At 38.9% G+C, this 23,249-nt stretch overlaps 1 protein-coding gene across 1 annotated transcript in view; it reads left to right on the top strand.

Annotated features, from left to right (window-relative positions):
* Nucleotides 1-23,249, top strand: part of SLC27A6 (solute carrier family 27 member 6) — a 71,419-nt gene that overhangs the window by 13,412 nt on the left and 34,758 nt on the right. The window contains exons 2-4 of the mRNA XM_052643912.1: nt 660-863; nt 14,497-14,655; nt 15,935-16,059. Of these exons, the coding sequence (XP_052499872.1) occupies nt 660-863; nt 14,497-14,655; nt 15,935-16,059 (488 nt within the window). The remainder of the gene's footprint in view (nt 1-659; nt 864-14,496; nt 14,656-15,934; nt 16,060-23,249) is intronic.

The raw sequence follows: 23,249 nt of genomic DNA, 5'->3' as shown, positions 1-23,249 counted from the left end.
CTTGGATCCCACTGCTACTGTGCACTGTGAATCCTGCCACCTTTTCTGAAAAGCATTCTTTTGCTTTCAAAGACCTTTTACCTTTAATAATTCTGATCCAGAGGAAACAGCATCTCTACATCTCCTCCTTTAACTTTTCACTCTGAAATGGCATCTAAGGCAGACTGTTGTGAATCTGTAATCTGGAATCTTGTGCTTCCGGAGAAGTCAGATGTTTCTCTTGGATTGTTGCATTACAGTGGAGCTGAGCAGTGACAGACAGATGGTTTTTTAGAATAATGAGATACTGAGTTGTATTTCAGAAAGAATGTTCAGGGCAGTGTCCAGAATTTAAATTTAAGGCAAATTACAGAAACAGAGTTTTATTTAAAAATTGGGGGGAAAAAAACACATCCAGATCCCTGGATAATGGGATCTCCAAATTTCAGTTTGAATTGGGTTTTTTGCATTGATGAAATTAGGTAATAACTAGATTTTCCTCTAAGTTGGTCATGTTGAAACAGAATCATAAAATGGCTAGGATGTTACTTATCCAATGTGAAAACGAAGTTGGCATTGTATTTGCATTTCATCCCTGTTCCAACAGGCAAAAGAACGCACAAGGTGAGTGGTTTGAGATTTATGTCTTATTTACTTTTTCCTAATCCTTTGGTTTTTAGATTTTCTAGAAACTATAGAAGACATTCTTCCAAGCCTCCCGGAAGGTATCAGCGTTTGGGCAATGAAAGACTCTGTCCCACAAGGCATAACTTCACTCAAAGAAAAACTGAGCACAGCAACTGATTGTCGGGTGCCACGCAGCCACCATGCTATCTCAAACACCAAGTCTCCTTATCTTTATATTTTTACTTCTGGAACAACAGGTATGAGCCATTTGTTCTTGAAACTTAAAAAGAACACAATGTGTTATGTTTGAAAAGCAACCAGTTTGGACAAATCTTTGCCATGTGTAGCTGTAACTGAGCAAAGGACTTAAGTACCCAAGGTATAGAAAGCCAAACTCTGATAGCAGGAGATTGCCAAAAAATAAGGATTTATTGCAGCCCACCAAGCCTCAGATCCACTTCAACTTGACCTTTGAGTTGGGGGTTTCTTAAAGGAGAAGAATAAAGAAGCTAGGGTTAGTCATCATCTTGTGACAGTTCTGTGACAATTTTGGGAGTCAGGATGACTCTGGTTTACAAATCTCTGGCAAGGTGGTCTATGGCTTGAGGGTCTGTGAGCTCATCTTGCCCTGGAGAAACAATCTGTTAACAATAGCTATGATAATTACTTTAGTGCTTTAATTATGTCATCAGCAACAGCAATTTTAGTCATCTGACACTGGTTGATTACTGTTCAGTTCCCGGGGCGGGGCGGGGGGGGGGGTGGGGGTGAGGTCGGAGGGGACAAGCAAGGGAAGAAAGCTTTGGACAAAGAGTTGGTAAAAGAATTTTAGGTTTTAGTGGGGCTCGGTTTCATAGCTACCAAAAATCTGAGAAAGCATGTATCCAAGAAGACCTGGGTTTCTTTAGGTCTTTGAACTCTCAAACTTGGATGGAAAATGTAATTGCTTTACCTTTAGCTTGGCAAGTCACCATGTTCACTTGGCCATTGTTGCAAGTGGAAAGATTTTCAAGTTTGGTAGTACAAATGGCACTGGAATATCTGAAGACTTGATCCAGCCCAGTTACTCAGAGTGTGAAATTTGGACTGCTTCTTTGGCAGGATCTTTGCTAGCTTCCCTTAGATGCCTGATATATAAATGAAAAGATGTTTACATGTTTGTAATCATCCTTCTGAATTAAAAAATCCATTAGTCTACTTTAAAACAGGTTTCTCTATTCTAGTATAAAATGTTAATTCCTAAACACAATCCAAGCATAGAGCTGGCATTTAAAGACCTGTAGTAAGCTCTCCTGGTTTTCCTTGGGTTGACTGGAACATGTGAGAAACAGGAAATCTTGAGGTTTTTGCACGTTTGGGGGAGGTTACAAATAAGAATTTAAGAAACTAACTTTCCTTTTATCAGGTAAACAACACACACACACTTTGTGACGCAAAGAATAATGAAACTACCTGGGAATTCAAAAGAAATGTTAAACTTAATTCATTCTGAGAAAAATTGAATGGTATTCATGGTAGTTTGAATAAACTTTTGTAATTAATTTGAAGATGACCGGGAGTTTGAATTGAGATGTGTTAAAAGCAGGGTACAGTCCATGGGGTTGCAGAGTCAGGCTTGACTGAGCGACTTTCACTTCACTTCAAAAGTATTGATACTTATTTCTTATACACAGGTAGTATGGTAAGCAAAACTACTATTGCATAGTAAAGTTTCCTTTGTTCTTTCTTTTTTTCTATTTGGAGGTTAACAATAATCTCTCTTATCCTGGAGATGTGTTGTGCTTTTCTGTTGTTGCTGTTTTTCAGTTCAGTTTAGTTCAGTTGCTCGGTGGTGTCCGATTCCTTGCAACCCCATGAACCGCAGCACACCAGGCCTCCCTGTCCATCACCAACTCCCGGAGTTTACCCAAACCCATGTCCATTGAGTTGGTGTTACCATCCAACCATCTCATCCTCTGTCATCCCCTTCTCCTGCCCTCAATCTTTCCCAGCATCAACTCTTCACATCAGGTGGCCAAAATACTGGAGTTTCAGCTTCAACATCAGTCCTTCCAGTGAACACCCAGGACTGATCTCCTTTAGGATGATCTCTTTGGATCTCCTTGGAGTCTAAGGGGCTCTCAAGAGTCTTCTCCAACACCACAATTCAAAAGCATCAATTCTTTGGTGCTCAGCCTTCTTCACAGTCCAACTCTCACATCCATACATGACCACTGGAAAAACCACAGCCTTGACTAGATGGACCTTTGTTGACAAAGTAATGTCTCTGCTTTTCAATATGCTGTCTAGGTTGGTCATAACTTTTCTTCCAAGGATTAAGCATCTTTTAATTTCATGGCTGAAATCACCATCTGCAGTGATTGTGGAGCCCAGGAAAATAAAGTCTGACACTGTTTCCACTGTTTCCCCATCTATTTCCCATGAACTGATGGGACCGGATGCCATGATCTTCATTTTCTGAATGTTGAGCTTTAAGGCAACTTTTTCACTCTCCTCTTTCACTTTCATCAAGAGGCTCTTTAGTTCTTCACTTTCTGCCATAAGGGTGGTGTCATCTGCGTCTCTGCGGTTATTGATATTTCTCCTGGCAATCTTGATTCCAGCTTGTGCTTCTTCCAGCCCAGCGTTTCTCATGATGTACTCTGCATATAAGTTAAATAAGCAGGGTGACAATATACAGCCTTGACATACTCCTTTTCCTATTTGGAACCAGTCTGTTGTTCCATGTCCAGTTCTAACTGTTGCTGCCTGACCTGCATACAGATTTCTCAAGAGGCAAGTCAGGTGGTCTGGTATGCCCATCTCTTTTAGAACTTTCCACAGTTTATTGTGATCCACACAGTCAAAGGCTTTGGCATAGTCAAGAAAGCAGAAATAGATGTTTTTCTGGAACTCTCTTGCTTTTTTGATGATCCAGCAGATGTTGGCAATTTGATCTCTGGTTCCTCTGCCTTTTCTAAAACCAGCTTGAATATCTGGAAGTTCATGGTTCACGTTGTTGTTGTTACTCTATTTAAAAAACAGCTCTGATAAATGAACTGGGAAATGCTAATGTGTATCAAGTTGTCAACATAAAGATGACCTGACTTAACTTTGAAAGAGACAATAAAATTTTGGAAATTATATCTTTGAAAACTTCCAACAGAAGGTACTTGACAATTTGTCTTTATGCTGTTTTCTTATAAAAAGTGACTCTGGTCTTCAAAACAGTCTTTACCACTCTCCTCTCCCCACAACCCTCCTTACCCCAAAGAGAATAGTGTGGAGCAGACTATTAACAGCTCCTGTTCTTGAAGATTAAAACCAGTGTTTGATACATTTGCACAGCAGGCTGAAAGCAAAAGCACTATTAATTTTTTAAGTTGATATTTATTCATATTAAAGTTATACAGTACAAAGATGAAAATGCTAACAGTTTTAGAAATATTGAGTTCCAGAAAAACATCTATTTCTGCTTTATTGACTATGCCAAAGCTTTTGACTGTGTGGATCACAATAAACTGTGGAAAATTCTGAAAGAGATGGGCATACCAGACCACCTAATCTGCCTCTTGAGAAATCTGTATGCAGGTCAGGAAGCAACAGTTAGAACTGGACATGGAACAACAGACTGGTTCCAAATAGGAAAAGAAGTACGTCAAGGCTGTATATTGTCACCCTGCGTATTTAACTTATATGCAGAGTACATCATGAGAAACGCTGGGCTGGAAGAAACACAAGCTGGAATCAAGATTGCCGGGAGAAATATCAATAACCTCAGATATGCAGATGACAACACCCTTATGGCAGAAAGTGAAGAGGAACTAAAAAGCCTCTTGATGATAGTGAAAGAGGAGAGTGAAAAAGTTGGCTTAAAGCTCAACATTCAGAAAATGAAGATCATGGCATCCGGTCCCATCAGTTCATGGGAAATAGATGGGGAAACAGTGGAAACAGTGTCAGACTTTATTTTCCTGGGCTCCACAATCACTGCAGATGGTGATTGCAGCCATGAAATTAAAAGACGCCTACTCCTTGGAAGAAAAGTTATGACCAACCTAGATAGCACATTCAAAAGCAGAGACATTACTTTGCCAACTAAGGTCCGTCTAGTCAAGGCTATGGTTTTTCCAGTGGTCATGTATGGATGTGAGAGTTGGACTGTGAAGAAGGCTGAGCACCGAAGAACTGATGCTTTTGAACTGTGGTGTTGGAGAAGACTCTTGGGAGTCCCTTGGACTGCAAGAAGATCCAACAAGTCCATGCTAGAGGAGATCAACCCTGGGATTTCTTTGGAAGGATTGATGCTAAAGCTGAAGTTCCAGTACTTTGTCCACCTCATGAGAAGAGTTTACTCACTGGAAAAGACTCTGATGCTGGGAGGGATTGGGGGCAGGAGGAGAAGTGGATGACAGAGGATGAGATGGCTGGATGGCATCACGGACTCGATGGACGTGAGTCTGAGTGAACTCCAGGAGTTGGTGATGAACAGGGAGGCCTGGCATGCTGCAATTCATGGGGTTGCAAAGAGTCGGACACGACTGAGCGACTGAACTGCACTGAACCCTGCTTACCTATTCTGAAACCAATTGCGTTCGGTATTTTTCTTGTTGTTGTCGTTCAGTCACTAAGTCATGTCCGGCTCTGCAACCCCATGGACTGCAGCATGCCAGACTTCCCTGTCCTTTACCATCTTTCACAGTTTGCTCAAACTCATGTCCGTTGAATCAGTGATGCCATCCAACCATCCCATCCTCTGTCACCCCTTCTCATCCTGCCTTCAGTCTTTCCCAGTATCAGAGTCTTTTCCAGTGAGTCGGTTCTTTGCATCAGGTAACCAAAGTATTGGAGCTTCAGCATCAGTCCTTGCAATGAATATTTGGGGTTGATTTCCTTTAGGATTGACAGATATGATCTCCTTGCTGTCCAAGGGACTCTGAAGAGTTGTCACCAGCACAGATCTTTCTGTAATCACCTCTAAATATCTAAATAGCTTGAGAATTTTATTGGGTACTTAATAGGTGCCCCCCTCAAAAATAGATACTGCTTGTCCACAATGGAAGATGAAAATTTTATCTTCTTTCTTTACCACTCTCTCCCTCCAACTCAGATTTTTTTCTCTAATACAGATACTTTCTCTCTCTGACATCAACTCTATATATTGTTTCATCATAAATATTGGTTTGATTAGTTATCAATATCATAACTTAGTATTGATAGTTTGGTAGTTATCAGTATCATAACTATTTCTAGCTGTCCTCTATAGTATAATAAAATTATATTTATTTTCTTTCATGTAAAACTCTCCCCAATCTGGAATTGATCATTTGTTTTTTCATTTGCTTGCTTAGTTTTCTCTATATCTATGACCAGTTTGTACCCATCCTTCTATCAAAAAGTAACTCACCTTTAGACATTGAAAAGCTTGTCTGTATTTTATCAAGCCTATATTCTTTTTGTTGCTGTTGTTCTATTTTGTTTTGATTGGGGTAGAGTTGCTTTAGTTCCTCTTTAGTGAAGAGGAACTAAAAAGTCTATTGATGAGGGTGAGGGAGGAGAGTGAAAAAGCTGGATTAAAACTAAATATTAAAAAACTAAAATCTTGGCATCCAGCCCCTTTCAGTTCAGTTCAGTTCACTCACTCAGTTGTGTCTGACTCTTTGCGAATCACAGCCCGCCAGGCCTCCCTGTCCATCACCATCTCCCAGAGTTCACCCAAACTCATGTGCATCAAGTCTGTGATGCCATCCAGCCATCTCATTCTCTGTCATCCCCTTCTCCTCCTGCCCCCAATCCCTCCCAGCATCAGAGTCTTTTCCAATGAGTCAACTCTTCGCATGAGGTGGCCAAAGTATTGGAGTTTCAGCTTCAACCTCAGTCCTTCCAATGAACACCCAGGACTGGTCTCCTTTAGGATGGACTGGTTGAATCTCCTTGCAGTCCAAGGGACTCCCAAGAGTCTTCTCCAACATCACAGTTCAAAAGCATCAATTCTTCAGCACTCAGCTTTCTTCACAGTCCAACTCTCACATCCATACATGACCACTGGAAAAACCATAGCCTTGACTAGACGGACTTTTGTTGGCAAAGTAATGTCTCTGCTTTTTAATATGCCATCTAGGTTGGTCATAACTTTCCTTCCAAGGAGTAAGCATCTTCGGTCCCTTTACTTCATGGCAAATGGAAGGGGAAAAGGTGGAGGTAGTGACAGATATCCTCTTCTTGGACTCTAAAATCACTGAGGATGGTGACTGCAGCCATGAAATTAAAAGAAACTTGCTCCTTGGCAGGAAAGCGGTGACAAACCTAGACAATGTGTTGAAGCACACATTACTCTGCTGACAAAGGTTCATGTAGTCAAGGCTGTGGTCTTCCCATTGGTCACGTATGGTTGTGTGAGCTGGACCGTAAAGGAGGCAGAATGCCAGAGAATTGATGCCTTAGAACTGTGGTGCTAGAGAAGACTCCTGAGAGTCCCTTGGACAGCAAGAAGATCAAACCCATCAATCTTAGAGGAAATCAACCCTGAATATTCATTGGAAGGACAGATGCTGAAGCTGAAGCTCCAGTATTTCCGTCTTCTGATGCAAACAGCCAACTCATTGGAAAAATCCCCGATGTTGGGAAAGACTGAGGGCAGAAGGAGAAGAAGGATCAGAGGATAAGATGACTGGATGGCGTCACCCATGCAATGTGCATGAACTTGGGCAAACTCTGGGAGATGGGGAAGGACAGGGAGGCCTGGCATGCTGCAGTCCATGGGGCTGCAGAGTCCGACACAACTGAGCAACTGAACAACAAAAACAACATAGTTGCTTTACGTTGTTGTGTTAGTTTCTGTTACACAGTGAAATGAATCAGTTAGATGTATACATATATGCCCTCATTTTTGGATTTCCTTCCCATTAGGTCACCACAGAGCATTCAGTAGAGTTCTCTGGGCTATACAGCAGGTTCCCATTAGTTGTCTGTTTCATACATATTAGTGTATATACGTCATTTCTTGATCACATCTTTCCCAAAGCTTTCCTCCCTATGATTTCAATCTTGACGTGTCCTGGGTTCATTTCTTACCATCACCCTGAGAATTCCCTTCAGACCTTCTTTCCAATCCCCTGATTCTTAGATTCTAAATTTATTTCCTTTGTATGCTTTTCATTTTATCACTGCACTTTTTTTTTTTTAGCAGCTGCTTATTAGTAGGTAAGTTGAAGTTCTCACATGCCTGAATGTCTTTTTTTTTCCTACCCTTACACTTGTATAGATTTCTAGGTAAGAAATGATACTGGTACAGGGGTTTGAAGGCATTGCTTTTTTATCTTCTGTCTTCCAGTATATATATTGAGAAGTCCTTTTTTCTGCTTTCATATCCTTTACGTCAACCTGGTGTTATTTTTCTTTCTTTTGGCGGGGGCAGGGGTGGTGGGTGGCAAGGGGGAGGAATTTTTAGAATTTCATGAGCCTTCAGTATTCTATGATTTCAAGATTATTTGTACTGGGACTAGTCTTACTTATCCATTTTGCTGGTAAATTTGTCAGCCTTTTAAATCTAGAAACTCATGTCTTGCAATTCTAGATACTTGAAAATTTTTTTAAAGATGACTGCATGTTCTTTTCTTTATTTCCATTTTTTTTCTGCCCATTCTCTCCTTCTATTATTTTGTTTGTTTGTTCATTCTTTTATCTCTGGATGTCTAACTTTTTAAAGGTTGGCCTCCTTGAACTGTTATTAATTTTCTAATCTCTTCTATTTTCCTTCTCTTACCTTTTGGTTTATTTTTTGAGAGATTTATATTTTAGCTCTATGTTCTCTGAATATTTCTCATTTTGTAGCATGTTATTTTTGTATTATTGATACTTCATTGTCTCATACCTCTCAGATTATTAATATTTTTAAAAAAATTTTTTTCCTCTCTACCTTGTCCCTATTTTCTCTAATGTCCTTTTACCTTTTATTTTACAGTGGCCTCTGTTCTTTACTCTAGAGGATTTCTTCAAATATTGGTTGACCTTTGGCTGCTCATGTTTAAAGTTTAGCCACCAAAACACACATACCAAAACAAACAAAATCCTAACTAGAAGCTCTGTGTGACTGAGCGGGATTGAGAGCTGGTTAGTTTCAGTGTCCAGGACATTTTGTTGGCAGACTCATGACTATCAGTTTTACTTCTAGGTACTTTAGATTCCTCAGACCAGAATCTTGAAGGGAAAACTAGTAAACTGTAAAAAAGGAGCTGGAGGAGGATGCCCACTTTCTCTTATTCCCACGATATGTTCAGTCTCTCTCCTTGCTGATGTTTCCAGAGGCTCATCTTTTTCCAGAGAATACATATCAGATCTTTACCAGTGTGGGGGAAGCAATATGGTGCTGTAATTTCATTTTATTTTTTACATTTTAAAATGTCAAAACCATTTATTGACATTCTTTCACATTTGGAATGTGGATAATCCTATACAGGAAAAGTTACACAAATATCATCTCTCTTTAGCTTAAAGTTTTGAGCAACTTGGGGTCTTATAGAGAGCAAAGCAACATATAGAATTGGGCATACAGTAGATATCATGCTTTATAAATACAAAACTGTCAAAAAATGTAGCAAAATCACATTTGCTACAGACTAGGGTCCTTGGACTCTTTAATCAATAGAAAATGGAAAGGGATCAGATGAGGAATTCAGGCAAGGCTTGATTGGGACTCATGCCACAGCACAGAGAAGTGAAAACAAGTAACAAGCGCTCTTGCTGGCTCCCTAACTAGGGAGGGCAGGCTGCTTCCTAAAATGGGGTCAGGGTAGGGGTGGATTGGTGGGTGGGCTGCAGGGGTGGCTTAAGTGGTCTGCCCACCCCCTTGGAGGTGCTATTTACAGGCATCATGTACAGTAACCTCCTTTTGCTCCTGGCACCTCAGAAATGGCAGTTGATTTGTGCCCCTATTGAATGTTTTCATAATTGCCTGAACTGTACATGCATGCAGTTATTTTTAGTCCCTTATAGTTTCTTCTATTCTGTCACTTGAGGTACAGGGAGCCCAAGTAAAGGATCACAGGCCCCAGATCCCAGCCTGTCTCACACTGAGCGTCATTAAAGATTGAATTGATGTTTTTTTATTAAAAGCGTCTCTCTCTCTTCCTTGATTTCTCTCCCTCTAAACTGATGTTTTGCAGCTCGAAACCCAGAGCTGGATTAAGTGATAGTAGTTGTAATGATCATGAGAATTTATATTAGTGTTGCCTACTATCATAAGAATCAAACAGATTTTCTCAAACAAAAAATCTTATAATGTTGATAATGAAGTAAGTGTTGATGTAAGTTAGGGAGTGATGTAAAGAAGTGAGACTTAGAAAAGTTAAAAATGATGGAAGCAGTGTCTGCTCACAGGCCCTTTCAAGCAGGTTGTATGGGAGCCCTTTGGATGACATCAAACCTTCCCTAATCATTTTACTGCTGTGAAGCTCACCAAAATATTATATCCATCGACCTAGGGACAAACTTAGAATGTCTCTGAGTAAGGAAAGGACTGAGGTCAATTTTTATACCATTCATGCGTCTTCGACCTGGGAGATTCTGTGAGATCTTGATGAGCAAGAGAGGCTCCCCTTATTTATGACCAATGGAATTGCTTCTTAAACAGAACTCCCATTTAGCTCCCTCTTTATAGTTCCATATTGATACTCCACTTCGGGAGGTACCTAGTCTCCAAGTTTCTGAGCCTTGCTGGGATTTTGTGGGAGCAAATCAGCTTTCTTCAAGGCTCATCTTCTTGGGTCTGCTGTCTCAGCTGTCCACCTGCTTTTCTAAAATCACGTTGCTGTCACCTCCAATTCCATTCTTTTTTTGACTTGAGGGCCTATGTATGTGTTCAGTCTGCCAGTATCTACTTCTGAGCTGGCTCGTTGAGTTTCGTTAGGTGCCTCAAGATCTCCAGGAAAGGCTTTTTAACCCTGGAAACAGCAGCCTTCTGGTCAGCCACTCCTGCAAGCAGTGGAAGGAGAAAAAAGATGGAACTGCCTTCCAGGCTGCACTGGGACCGGTTGCAATCACCACTAAGTTTATTTCCTTTTGTCTTGCCTGCTTAATCTTAGGGATTCTTTCCTATTTCCAAAATCATCCCCAGATTCCCTAGATTTTTTCATCCCTACCCATAAATTAGTTTTGTCTTAATAGCATCTCTTCTTCCTTCTTCCTGCTAATCACCAATTCACTGGACAGAGCCTCACTCCCACCTTTATGCCTGGACCTCATCACAGTGGTCTCCCCACATCTGTGGACATGTGGAGAGTTTTAATGCTAGGGATCCACAGAAGGTTAGAAAAGCAGAGGATTTCAGAGACCATCTAAGGTAGCATTTTTCCAAGCTTGTGCCACACATATCCCTTCATGTCTACAAAGAAAAAAAATTAAACTTGAAGAGGTGCTTTATGACCACAGGAGTTTGAGAAACACTGTTGAAAAAAACAAGTAACATTTTTGCACAGTTGGGCCCCTCAAAGGCTTTAGTATGTTAATAAACCAACTCTTTCAAGAGAGACTCTAAGTTGCGGTTTTAACAAGCTTCATTTATTCTGTTGTTTTTTTTTTTTAAACTTTAAGCTGCATGAACCTTTGATCATTTTCATTGTTAGATAAGCTCCTGTTGTCTCCTTTATCCAAACATCTGAGTACCTTAAATAATTTATAATAACTTTTATAATAAGTTAATGAGATCATTATTTGCTTAAAACTAACCAAATAAAGAACCAAAACAGGAGTAATTTGTTTGCTACTAAAGCGCATTACAGGAGTGACATAACCACACAGGTGAAAAATAACTAGATAAAGCATCCTTATTTTTTGACACACTTCCAACTGAAAAATTATTTTTAAAGCTGGGCTGCCATGAGATCAGAAACAATATGGAAAGTAGGGAATGTGGTCACTGAAGAACAGCAGGTAGGAACTTCTCAGAGGCAGAAAATGAATAAATATTAGATTCTCTGGATGAAGACGAGAAAAGCAATTACAGTATCAAGAATCAAGGATGCTAGTCTCACTCAAAATCTTTATAATGGCTTTGACAAGAAATTTTGGAGGGATCCTCTATCCATGTGGAGACAAGAAGCTCTTTCAGGCTGTGAGATGCCTAGCTATCAGAAAGAGCCACACACACACACACACACACACACACACAAAGACTAATGATGCTATAGGCCATCTGTATATTTTCTCTTTTGAAATAACTGGTAAATCCTTCTGTCCATTTTAAAAAATTTTCATTGTTTATCTTATTATTATTGAATTGTAAGCATTTTTTAATCTTTGTCTGATTTATGTGTTGTGAATATTTTCTCTCAGTTTGTGGTTTGCCATTTCATTTTCTTAATTGTGTCTCCAGAAGAGTGAATTTTAAATTTTAATGAATGTTGATTTATCATTTTTAAGAAAAAAAAAAAAAAGAAAGAGCCACAGAAATTTCTTTTGAAAAAACTTAAAAAATGAATTTTAGTTAGGATTGTAGGCAAGACCATGCCAATTTTGTGTATGAGATCAAGTCTCTTCCAGTTGATGAAACTGAAGCACAAAGGCCATCAGAAAATGTCGAAGCAGGTGCAGAAACAAGGCAGACATGAACCTCACTCTGGAGGAGTGTCTGGAAGTCACTGTAGACTGGGGTTTGCAGTCACATGTGCTGCTCTCACTAAAAATTCCATGACAACTTTAGTTTTATTCAGTAAATAGGTCAAACCAGAGAAAAAACTGTGTATTTGGGGCATTTTTCTAGCAAATATGGCTCTTTGAAGCTTCCTAGATAAAAGAAATGCAAAAAAGCAAAATGGCTGTCTGGGGAGGCCTTACAAATAGCTGTGAAAAGAAAAGAAGTGAAAAGCAGAGGAGAAAAGGAAAGATATAAGCATCTGAATGCACAGTTCCAAAGAATAGCAAGGAGAGATAAGAAAGCCTTCCTCAGTGATCAATGCAAAGAAATAGAGGAAAACAACAGAATGGGAAAGACTAGAGACCTCTTCAAGAAAACTAGAGATACCAAGGGAACATTTCATCCAAAGATGGGCTCGATAAAGGACAGAAATGGTCTGGACCTAACAGAAGCAGAAGATATTAAGAAGAGGTGGCAAGAATACACACAAGAACTATACAAAAAAGATCTTTACAACCCAGATAATCATGATGGTGTGATCACTCCCCTAGAGCCAGACATCCTGGAATGTGAAATCAAGTGGGCTAAGAAAGCATCACTATGAACAAAGCTAGTGGAGGTGATGGAATTCCAGTTGAGCCATTTCAAATCCTGAAAGATGATGCTGTGAAAGTGCTGTACTCAATATGCCAGCAAATTTGGAAAACTCAGCAGTGGCCACAGGACTGGAAAAGGTCAGTTTTCATTCCAATTCCAAAGAAAGTCAATGCCAAATAATGCTGAAACTACTGCACAATTGCACTCATCTCACACGCTGGTAAAGTAATGCTCAAAATTCTCTAAGCCAGGCTTCAGCAATACATGAACCGTGAACTTCCAGATGTTCAAGCTGGTTTTAGAAAAGGCAGAGGAACCAGAGATCAAATTGCCAGCATCTGCTGGATCATGGAAAAAGCAAGAGAGTTCCAGAAAAACATCTATTTCTGCTTTCTTGACTATGCCAAAGCCTTTGACTATGTGGATCACAATAAACTGGAAAGTTCTGAAAGAGATAGGCATACCAGACCACTTGACTTGCCTCTTGAGAAATCTGAATGCAGGTCAGGAAGCAACAGTTAGAACTGGACATGGAACAACAGACTGGTTCCAAATAGGAAAAGGAGTATGTCAGGGCTGTATATTGTCACCCTGCTTATTTAACTTATATGCAGAGTACAACATGAGAAACGCTAGGCTGGAAGAAACACAAGCTGGAATCAAGATTGCCGGGAAAACTATCAATAACCTCAGATATGCAGATGATGCCACCCTTATGGCAGAAAGTGAAGAGAAACTAAAAAGCCTCTTGATGAAAGTGAAAGAGGAGAGTGAAAAAGTTGGCTTAAAGCTCAACATTCAGAAAACGAAGATCATGGCATCTGGTCCCATCACATCATGGGAAATAGATGGGGAAACAGTGGAAACAGTATCAGACTTTATTTTCCTGGGCTCCAAAATCACTGCAGATGGTGATTGCAACCATGAAATTAAAAGATGCTTACTCCTTGGAAGGAAAGTTATGACCAACCTAGATAGCACATTGAAAAGCAGAGACATTACTTTGCCAATCAAGGACCATCTAGTCAAGGCTATGGTTTTTCCAGTGGTCATGTATGGATGTGAGAGTTGGACTGTGAAGAAAGCTGAGTGCCGAAGAACTGGTACTTTTGAACTGTGGTGTTGGGGAAGACTCTTGAGAGTCCCTTGGACTGCAAGGAGATCCAACCAGTCCATTCTAAAGGAGATCAGTCCTGGATGTTCATTGGAAGGACTGATGCTAAAGCTGAAACTCCAATACTTTGGCCACCTCATGTGAAGAGTTGACTCATTGGAAAAGACCCTGCAGCTGGGAGGGATTGAAGACAGGAGGAGAAGTGGATGACAGAATATGAGATGGCTGGATGGCATCACCGACTCGATGGATGTGAGTTTGAGTGAATTCCGGGAGTTGGTGGTCGATAGGGAGGCCTGGCGTGCTGCAATTCATGGGGTCGCAATGAGGTGGACTTGACTGAGCGACTGAACTGAGCCGAGATTTCAAAGTCTTATATAATTTTATAGTTTTAATCCTCTGGGTTGATCCAAGATTCTAGAGATTAACTAAAGTCATAGCTGGCATTTGTATGGCCACTTTTATCAAGCATATAGACTATTTTGATGTCTTTTTGTCTCAGTTGCTGTTGTAGTTGATACCAACACAGTATCTTTTCTGTTACATTTTCTTTTTCCTTTTCTTCTAGGTCTACCAAAAGCAGCTATGATTTGTCATCTGGCAGCTATAAACAGTTCTATTGGATTATGGGCTTTTGGTTGTACTTCTGATGACATCATTTATATGACTCTTCCTCTGTATCATAGTGCAGCATCTCTTCTCGGGATTGGTGGATGTATTGAATTAGGTATGCTTTTATTGTGTGTTTGAATAAGTTTTCACAATGTCTAATTAGAACTTGTCTTCATTAAAGTTTGAAATGCTATTGGTGGGATTCAGAGGAATTGTGTGCATGTTATTCAACTATAAAACGTTTACTAAAAGGACACAGCTTCATCACTCATTGGAAAGAGCAGTGCTGTGGGAATTTAGCCTTGTGGTTGGAACTGGATGTTGACAGCATTTCCTTCTCCATGTGATCACTCACTGTTTAGTGGCCAAGCCCTGCCTCCTTAAGTGGAGGTAGGAGCTTTCCCAATCAGAAGCCTAGTATTTCTTAAGTCTTAGCTTTGGAAGTCACATGGATCATTTTATCTGCATTTTGCTGTTCAAAGCAAGTCACAAGACAGCTCAGGATCAAGATTTGACGAATGGGGAAATAGACCCCACTTCTTGAAAGAAAGGGTGTCAAATTCACATTGTAAAGGTAAGTGCAGAGGAGGAGTTATTGAGGCTATCTTTGCAAACATTGTACTCCAGATACCCAAGAAGTCATTTGGTGGAAATGACAACTCAGTAGATTTCATTGATAATCATGCTGAGATTATGTGTCTGTTACTAGCTCACTCAGAAATAATATTAAGAGATCACTCACCATGATTTATATATATATCTATCTAAAATACTATAAAGTAATTTTGTAGAAGGGTATGTTTAGAATGTGATAAATGTCCACAGTAAATAAAGATGAAGGTCGAGACATTAGCATTTTCCTCGGAACATATTCATATGACTTAAAATTGTTATTAAAATCAGGTTGTTAAAATTAGGCTCTGCAGTCATCAATGAACCTTTTTGTTGATGTTTTCTTACTAATTCTGCCTTGCTAACCCAACCTCAAAATATATGAGGCTGCTTTAAAATTTTTAAAGATAAATACTATGTATATATACGGGGTCAAAAGTAAGTGAATATTCTTGGTCTCTGTGACGAAGGATGGCCCTTCTCTATATTCATTCTCTACTACTTATAACTGTCCTGTTTATTTTGACTGCTTCTTTCATCCCATGTATTGTAAGAAGCGTATCTACAGTCAAATATAGAATTACAGCATGAATATTTTTAAAAGATTTATTGGACTGTAAAATTAATGTTTTCAAATGAACTTGACATAAATGGCCACTGATAGATTATAAAAGCCTTGAAAGTGAGCAGAACTCTTCTGGACAGAGCAACATCATTTGTGTTTTATGTTCATTCCGCCCTTGAATTTTTTCCCTTGTGCGTTTTTATGCCTTTTCTCATAGGTGCCACTTGTGTGTTAAGGAAGAAATTCTCAGCAAGCCAGTTTTGGAATGACTGCAGAAAGTATAATGTGACTGTGTTTCAGTACATTGGAGAACTTTGTCGCTACCTTTGCAAACAACCTAAGGTAAGACTAATCTTTGCCAGAGAGAAAAAGTAATTTCAGAAAGAAAAGGTATTGAGAGATAATAATTTTTGTTTGCTTATACTCCATTTTTTTTTCCAGAACATACTTTAACTGACTTACAAGGATATATGCAAAACTCCAAAATAAAATAAATATGAAACAATCAAAGAAAATAAAAGAAGAGCTATTTAAGAATGTACTAATGTGCTTTTTATTGAGGCAAGGGAAGAGAGACTCACAATCTGGTCTACTTCATGCTTATACAGATTAAAATTTCTGTAAACAACAAAAAAATTTCTGTAAACATAGCATGCATCTGATTATGAAATTACTTTCTATTTACAGAGAGCAGTTATTCCAAGGGTTGAATTAGATCATCTTTTAAAATGTTGGTCTTTAAAAAAAAACACAAAAACTAATGACACTGATTATACTTGTTTTTCTATTTTTTTTCTTTTGAACAAGTGATTACATTAGAATATATTTTTTTGTTTGGTTTTGCTGTAGACTTAAAAAGAAATGTTGCTTTGCACTTTGCACTTATCTTCCAGCTAAGGTGGTCATTTTCACGACCTTTTGATAAATCACCCCTTCTGAAAACAGACAGGTAGGGACAGCCTGAAGGCTGTCTTTATATTAGTTGGTTTGCTTTTTTGCCTTCAGGAGTTATCGTCCTTTTCCTGGTCTCATTTGTATTTCAAGACGCTTAATTTTTAACTATCTGATGGTCTAAACATACTTGAGGCTACAAAGAAGGGACTCTGTCTGTAATCAAATCTACACCAGCCCCCTGAAGGGTGCTAATAGAGGATGCCTCCCTATGCAAGGTGGAGCAGCAGAGCCTGACTGATGACCTGCCCTTGACCTTTGAGAGAAACACGTTTTCTAAGACATCTCTCACTCATTACCTTTCCCCATCTTCACCCTGGTTTAAGGCATGGATGGTGCACTGGAATGCCTTCTCTGGCAGCTAGAATATGGACATGTAATCCTTCCTTACCCACAGCACAGCTGAGGCTAGGCTGGAGGCATTTAAATAAGACTGTATTAAAGATATGGAATTACACAGGAGAGATAACACAGAGAAGAATCTGAAACTGGAGAATCTTATTTACAAAATGCTTGTCATTTTAAGCTTGGAGTTCACCATCATGAGATCTCCCATCTGACTCCTGACCTGCCTCCTGTGGGGGAGGCCATCCTACCCTTTTGTTTGGTCAAGAGTGCAAATGACCAAATCCATAGGGGTCCAAATCCCTATGGATTCCCCACATTCATAGCTTAGACAAGGAGTCTCATAAAAGTGTTTCAGCTTTTTGACTTTTATTCTTCTCTAGGAGAGTTTGCCAATATCAGAATTGTGGTCTTACCTGAAGATTCCCAGTAGAATAATTATAGGGGTACAGACTGATTTATTTCTGCTTACAGATTTTATTGTATTTTTTGATGATGTGATGCCTGAACTATTTGAGGAATTAAATGCCCTCTAGTAAAATGGAAGGCATTTTCAGTGCAGGTAGTCTAACAAACTTCTTCATAGCCTTTCTAGACCATGGCCCTAGCCATTCCTATTTCCTCTCATCCTTTATTAGCAACATGAACTTTTGCAAGATCATTTGCTCTGTAAGTCATTATTAAATGGTTGGATACATTCATTAATTTTTTTCTATAAGTTTTACCATCTTAAATGATGCTACATTTAGTGTCTTCATGGAATATAGTCAATGTAGGGCCTCAGAAGTGAAAGTAGTCAAAGAACATGGACGTTTTGGTGAGTTTTATGTCATGTTTCCAGATTGCTGTTCAGAGTGATAGATGTGATTTAGAATCTCACTGACAGTTTGGAGTATGCCCACCGCACAGTCTCCTATTGATACTGAGTGGTATTAAAAATAACGGTCTTCCAGTGTCCTTCACAGAAAACTAGACACTAGTTGTCTTTGTCATTGTTGTTGTTAGTAACGCTTACATATTATTTATGTGGGTAGCGCTTAAAATACGTTATGCTTTGTAAGTTTCTTCAAAAGTCCCTGTAGGATGGAGAACAGGGAGAAAAGACCAGTGTCCCTGGCTCACTCTTTCAGATATAGTGGATGAAACCCAACTTGCTTGGGCTTTGTAGTAATATTGTTTGAACAAAGAATATTGTTTCTTTTTTTAAAAAATGAGGAAAAGAGTTCTAATTTTATTTCTAATTTTATAAACCAGAAGCTAACATATTTTTAATTTCTTTGTTAAGATTACTGGCACGGTGGGGTAGTTTTTAAATTGTAATTCCCTTTTAAAATACCTCTTTTACTTATTTATCTCTTTGGCACATGTTTTATCTTATTCATTTGAGCTCCTGTTTCATATAATAAATTAATTAACAGTTTGTTATATTTGCTATAAGCCTTTTTTCAAGATGTTTTCCTTTGACGTTTTTAAGTGAGGTGAAATATTCTTTTCTCTTCTCTAAACTTGTACTGTGCTGATTTGGGAGAAATACTGTAGCTGAAGAAAATTTGAGAGAACTGAACTGAGAGCAGAACTCCTGGTTGCTTTTAGTTAATTAAGTATTTTAATTCTTAAAGTTCTTTGAGGAAAGACATGTGTTTGTGAAATAATCTCTAAGCACTTACCTAAAGATAAGTTGATGAGGAGAGAGGGAAATACACATATTTGCCAAAAGGAAAATGTAATGATTTATTTTTTTGAACAGAGATACTTTGTATTACCTAATCTTCTTTGTTGATTTCTCACAGAAAGAGTACAAACAGTTCTTGGCATTAAAGATTGGGAAAAGAAGAAAGTCATTTTGTTATGACATCTTATCCTTTCAAGGGGATCTTGTTCTCTTGCTGTCCAATGTTCATTCCTTTCAATGAACTTCCCCTGAAAGGATGTGGCAGTGTGTGCTGTGCAGCCAACATAGCAGCGGGTTCAAGTAGGGCCGTAGAGTTAACAAGTGACACAGTCCACACACCCTCAAAGAAAGTAAATTGCATGTCTCATGAGACATGGTTTTAAGCCCCAAAGATATTTAATAGACATATTTAAAAGAAAGCAAAACCACACATTCTCTATATCTAGAGTTGTTGTCCATCAGGGTAAGTCATATATCCTGGACATTTACCTGAAGGCAGAAGCCACAGTCTGAGTTGAGTGTTTGTATGTAGTTGCATAAAAACCTCCTGGAGTTGACTGTCCCTAGCTGGAAGCACTTATCCACCCCCTGACTCAACCCCATCATTTTTCTCTTTTTAAAAACTTCAGTTACAAAATCTCCTTTGGCGTAAACATTTGGATGTGCCTCAAACTTCTGGCAGCAGCACTGTCCTTAAAGAAAATCTAAAAAAATATATCTGAGGTACTCGCTCCTCTTAGTCATAGAGTGTTAGGGGAATTATCCTCTTCCCCTGAGACTAGAAAAGCAGCTCTTTCCCCATCTTCCAATCTTACATACTTTCTACATTACTGAAGGCCATCATACATTATATCATAGATCTAGCTGTATATTTTCTTAATATTGGGGCTTCTCAGGTGGCACAATGTAAAGAATCTGCCTGCCAATGCAAGAGACACGAGAGACACTCAGGTTCAATCCCTGGGTCAGGAAGATCCCTTGGAGGAGGAAATGGCAACCCACGCCAGTATTACAAAAGTGATTACAGATAATGATAAATATTACGAAGAAACAAAACCTTTTGAGGTGATGGAGACCAATGAGTGGTGCGGGATTGCTGATTAGATTGAGCAGTCAGGGAAGACTTCACTGACATGGTGACCTGTGAGCTGAAGAATCATGATGGTGTGGGTGGGATACCACCAAGGCAAAGCTAGGGGACTGCAGTCACGATGGAATAAACTGAAAACAACGCGGCCCACAGAAGACACACCGCCGAGTGTTTAATGAGATGCAAACTGTGGCTGGGCCATCCACGGACCAGATCTTACGAGGCTCAGTAGATCCTGGAGGTGACATTTGGATTTTGTATCCTTCGGAGTATTTGTGAAAAGATGAAGGTAAACTGGAAAATATACCAATTCGGGAATCCATTTTGAAGGAAAGATAACAAGATAATAAGATTCCTATTAGTTCAGGAATAGGGAGAGTGCAGAAATGGATAGAATAAAGGAAGAGTCAGTCCCAGGATTGCAGTTCAAATGTCTAGGTGAATTGTGAACCATTTGTCGAGATAAGGAAAACTGAGATTCGAGAAGTGAAAATTAAATATCTTTTGGACGTGTTAAGTTTGGTGTGTTAGACGTCCGGTTTCGGTAGTAAAATAGGCAGTTGAATGCAGGACTCTGGAGCCCCAACGGTACAGGGGGCGGGGCCTAATTAGCAAAGCCCTGTGTTATGATGCATATGTATGATGCCTCTTTTTCAAGTTAACATTATAGCTTATCATTTACACTATGTAGTTTGTCTATAGCTCTCAATGCAGACCACCCACATTTTGACATTCTCAAAGCATAGCTTATTTTCTTTAGGATATGTACATTTTTATATGTGTTTTCTATTAATTATATCCGATTTCCCTTATATTATTTTCTTACAATTTAAGAAATTTATTGGGAACTAGAAAATATACTTATGATTCTGAATATTATAGTGAATATGAATGTTGAGTATTAAACTTTGATAATATTGAAACTTTGACAAAATAGTTTATGCTCAACTCTCATCATGAAGAGAGACATTTTTAAACATATTTGATAAATATTAATTGAATATTTTTCATGAAATATTAAATATTCTTCATTCAATTCCATATGGATTATACTAAGCTTTCATTAGTAGTGTTTAGACAGTCCTGAAGTGAACCCCTAAGTGTTTGCTGTGTTTTTTTGAAGGTAGCAAAATGAAAATGTTGACATTGATGATGTGAGATTTTTTTAAGACTTCGTTATGAAAGGGAACCTGCTTTACTTTCTTCAAAGAGAATCCATCATTTCTTTCAAGCTTTCAGAGGTTTCCTTCCATGGACAGAGAAGCCTGGCATGCTACAATCCATAGTGTCACAAAGAGTCAAACACAACCAAGCAACTAACACTTTCACTGTGTCCTATTTAGATAAGATGTAAGGATAAAGACAATTCACTAGTACTAGAGAATAAAATTCCAATTTTTGTGGTTTAATCCCTAAGTCCTTTCCTACTCTTTTGCAACCCTATGGACTGTAGCACGCCAGGCTTTGTTGCCCAAGGGGTTCTCCAGGCAAGAATACATAGGTGGGTTGCCATTTTCTTCTCCAGGGGATCTTCCCAACCCAGGGTTCAAACCCCCCTCTCATGCATTAGTGGGCAGATTCTTTACCACTCAGTAACAAAATGATGCTGACTTAACCTAAATCTCTTGAACTTGTATATTTGTTTTATCAGTTGTGTTTTTAACGGGTCTGAAGACAGTTACAGGCTTTCATTGGCATCACCTTGTCCCTGATTCAGGGCGTTACCGTTTATTCTTTTCTAATTGAAAAATGAATATTTTTTAAAGCATTTGTTCTTTTATTGTGTTTTCATTTTCTGAGTCTCTGTATAACTTCAAGTGTTTTACCGTTAGGTTTTCCCCATTTCACATCTTGTGAAAGATGTAGTTTCTCAAAGCATTAAGCTTTGGAAACTTTGCTCATCCCATGTAGTAACTTCCAAAGAATGACACTTTAAAATTAATGTGAATTTTAGTTGTTATCAAGATGTTCTGATTTAGTTTCATTGCCATTGTCTTCTTGACAGCACTCAGAATAATTGATTTTATCTCCAAGACCTAGTTGTTTAAAAATATTTAGCACTTTTTAAATTTTTTCTTTTCCTCAGATATTTGAAGCATATTTTTACATGGTTGAGAAAATCAACTCTCTTTTAAAACCCAGTTTTTCTTTAATAAATCAGAGATGCGTTTACTATCTTCATACTAAATATGAAAGCTTCAGAAAAGTTGGCAAGGAACCAGAACTTTCTTTTCTGCTGAGAAACTATAAACATAGAAATATGAGGGACTAATATTTAAAAAATAGCTATTAGCAATCTAAATGTTGGTAGAATTAGAAGGGAATTAATGTTTTGGCAAGTTTTAGAACTGTGTACATATTAAAGGCATTTTATAAATGCATTTTTAATACTTAGTGATTCATAGTTCCTGGGTAGTGGTACATATAAAGCATACATATCTTTTTTTGTCTATCTGCTTAAATCTTTCCTGCTGTTCCTTCACTAGAATACATATATCCTTTTTTACTAGATTTCCCCACAAATTTGCTCTATATGGAAAGCCGTCAGGTAGTGTGTTGGCTGTGGAATCAAAAGACACAGGCTCAGTTCAAGCTTTTATTATGTGACTCTCTACTGGTCTCTTCTCTTGGAGCCACAGGTCCTGTCTTTATATTTGTTGTTGTTCAGTTGGTCAGTAATGTCTGACTCTTTGTGACCCCATGGACTGCAGCATACCAGGCTTCCCTGTCCTTCACAATCTCCCTGAGTTTTCTCAGACTCACGTCCATTGAGTCAGTGATGCCATCCAACCATCTCACCCGCTTTCGTCCCCTTCTCTTCCTGCCTTCAGTCTTTCCCAGCATCAGGGTTTTTCCCAGTGAGTCAGCTCTTCACACCAGGTGGCCAAAGTATTGGAGCTTCAGCTTCAGCATCAGAACTTCCAATGAATATTCAGGGTTGATATCCTTTGGGACTGACTATTTTGATCTCCTTGCTGTCCAAGGGACTCCTAAGTGACTTCTCCAGCACCACAGTTCAAAGGCATCAATTTTTCAGTGCTCAGCCTTCTTTATGGTCCACATCCATACATGACTACTTGGGAAAATCCAAAGCTTTGACTTTTGCCCACAGACTTTTGTTGGCAAAGTAATGTCCCTGCATTTTAATATGCTGTCTAGGTTTGTCATTGCTTTTTTTCCAGGGCACAAGTGTCTTTTAATTCCATGGCTTCAGTCACCATCTGCAGTGATTTTGGAGCCCAAGAAAGGAAAGTCTGTCACTCTTTCCATTGTTTCCCCACCTATTTGCCATGGAGTGATAGGACCAGATGCCATGATTTTCATTTTTTGAATGTTGAGTTTTAAGCCAGTTTTTTCACTCTCCTCTTTCACCTTCATCAAGGATTTCTTTAATTCCTCTTTGCTTTCTGCCATAAGGGTGGTGTCATCTGCATATCTGAGGTTATTGATATTTCTCCCAGCAATCTTGATTCC

Source organism: Budorcas taxicolor, chromosome 7, assembly GCF_023091745.1.
Source record: "Budorcas taxicolor isolate Tak-1 chromosome 7, Takin1.1, whole genome shotgun sequence".
Classification (NCBI taxonomy): Eukaryota; Metazoa; Chordata; class Mammalia; order Artiodactyla; family Bovidae; genus Budorcas; species Budorcas taxicolor.
Note: the sequence above shows the minus strand (reverse complement) of the source record. Positions and strands in the feature narration are given on the sequence as shown.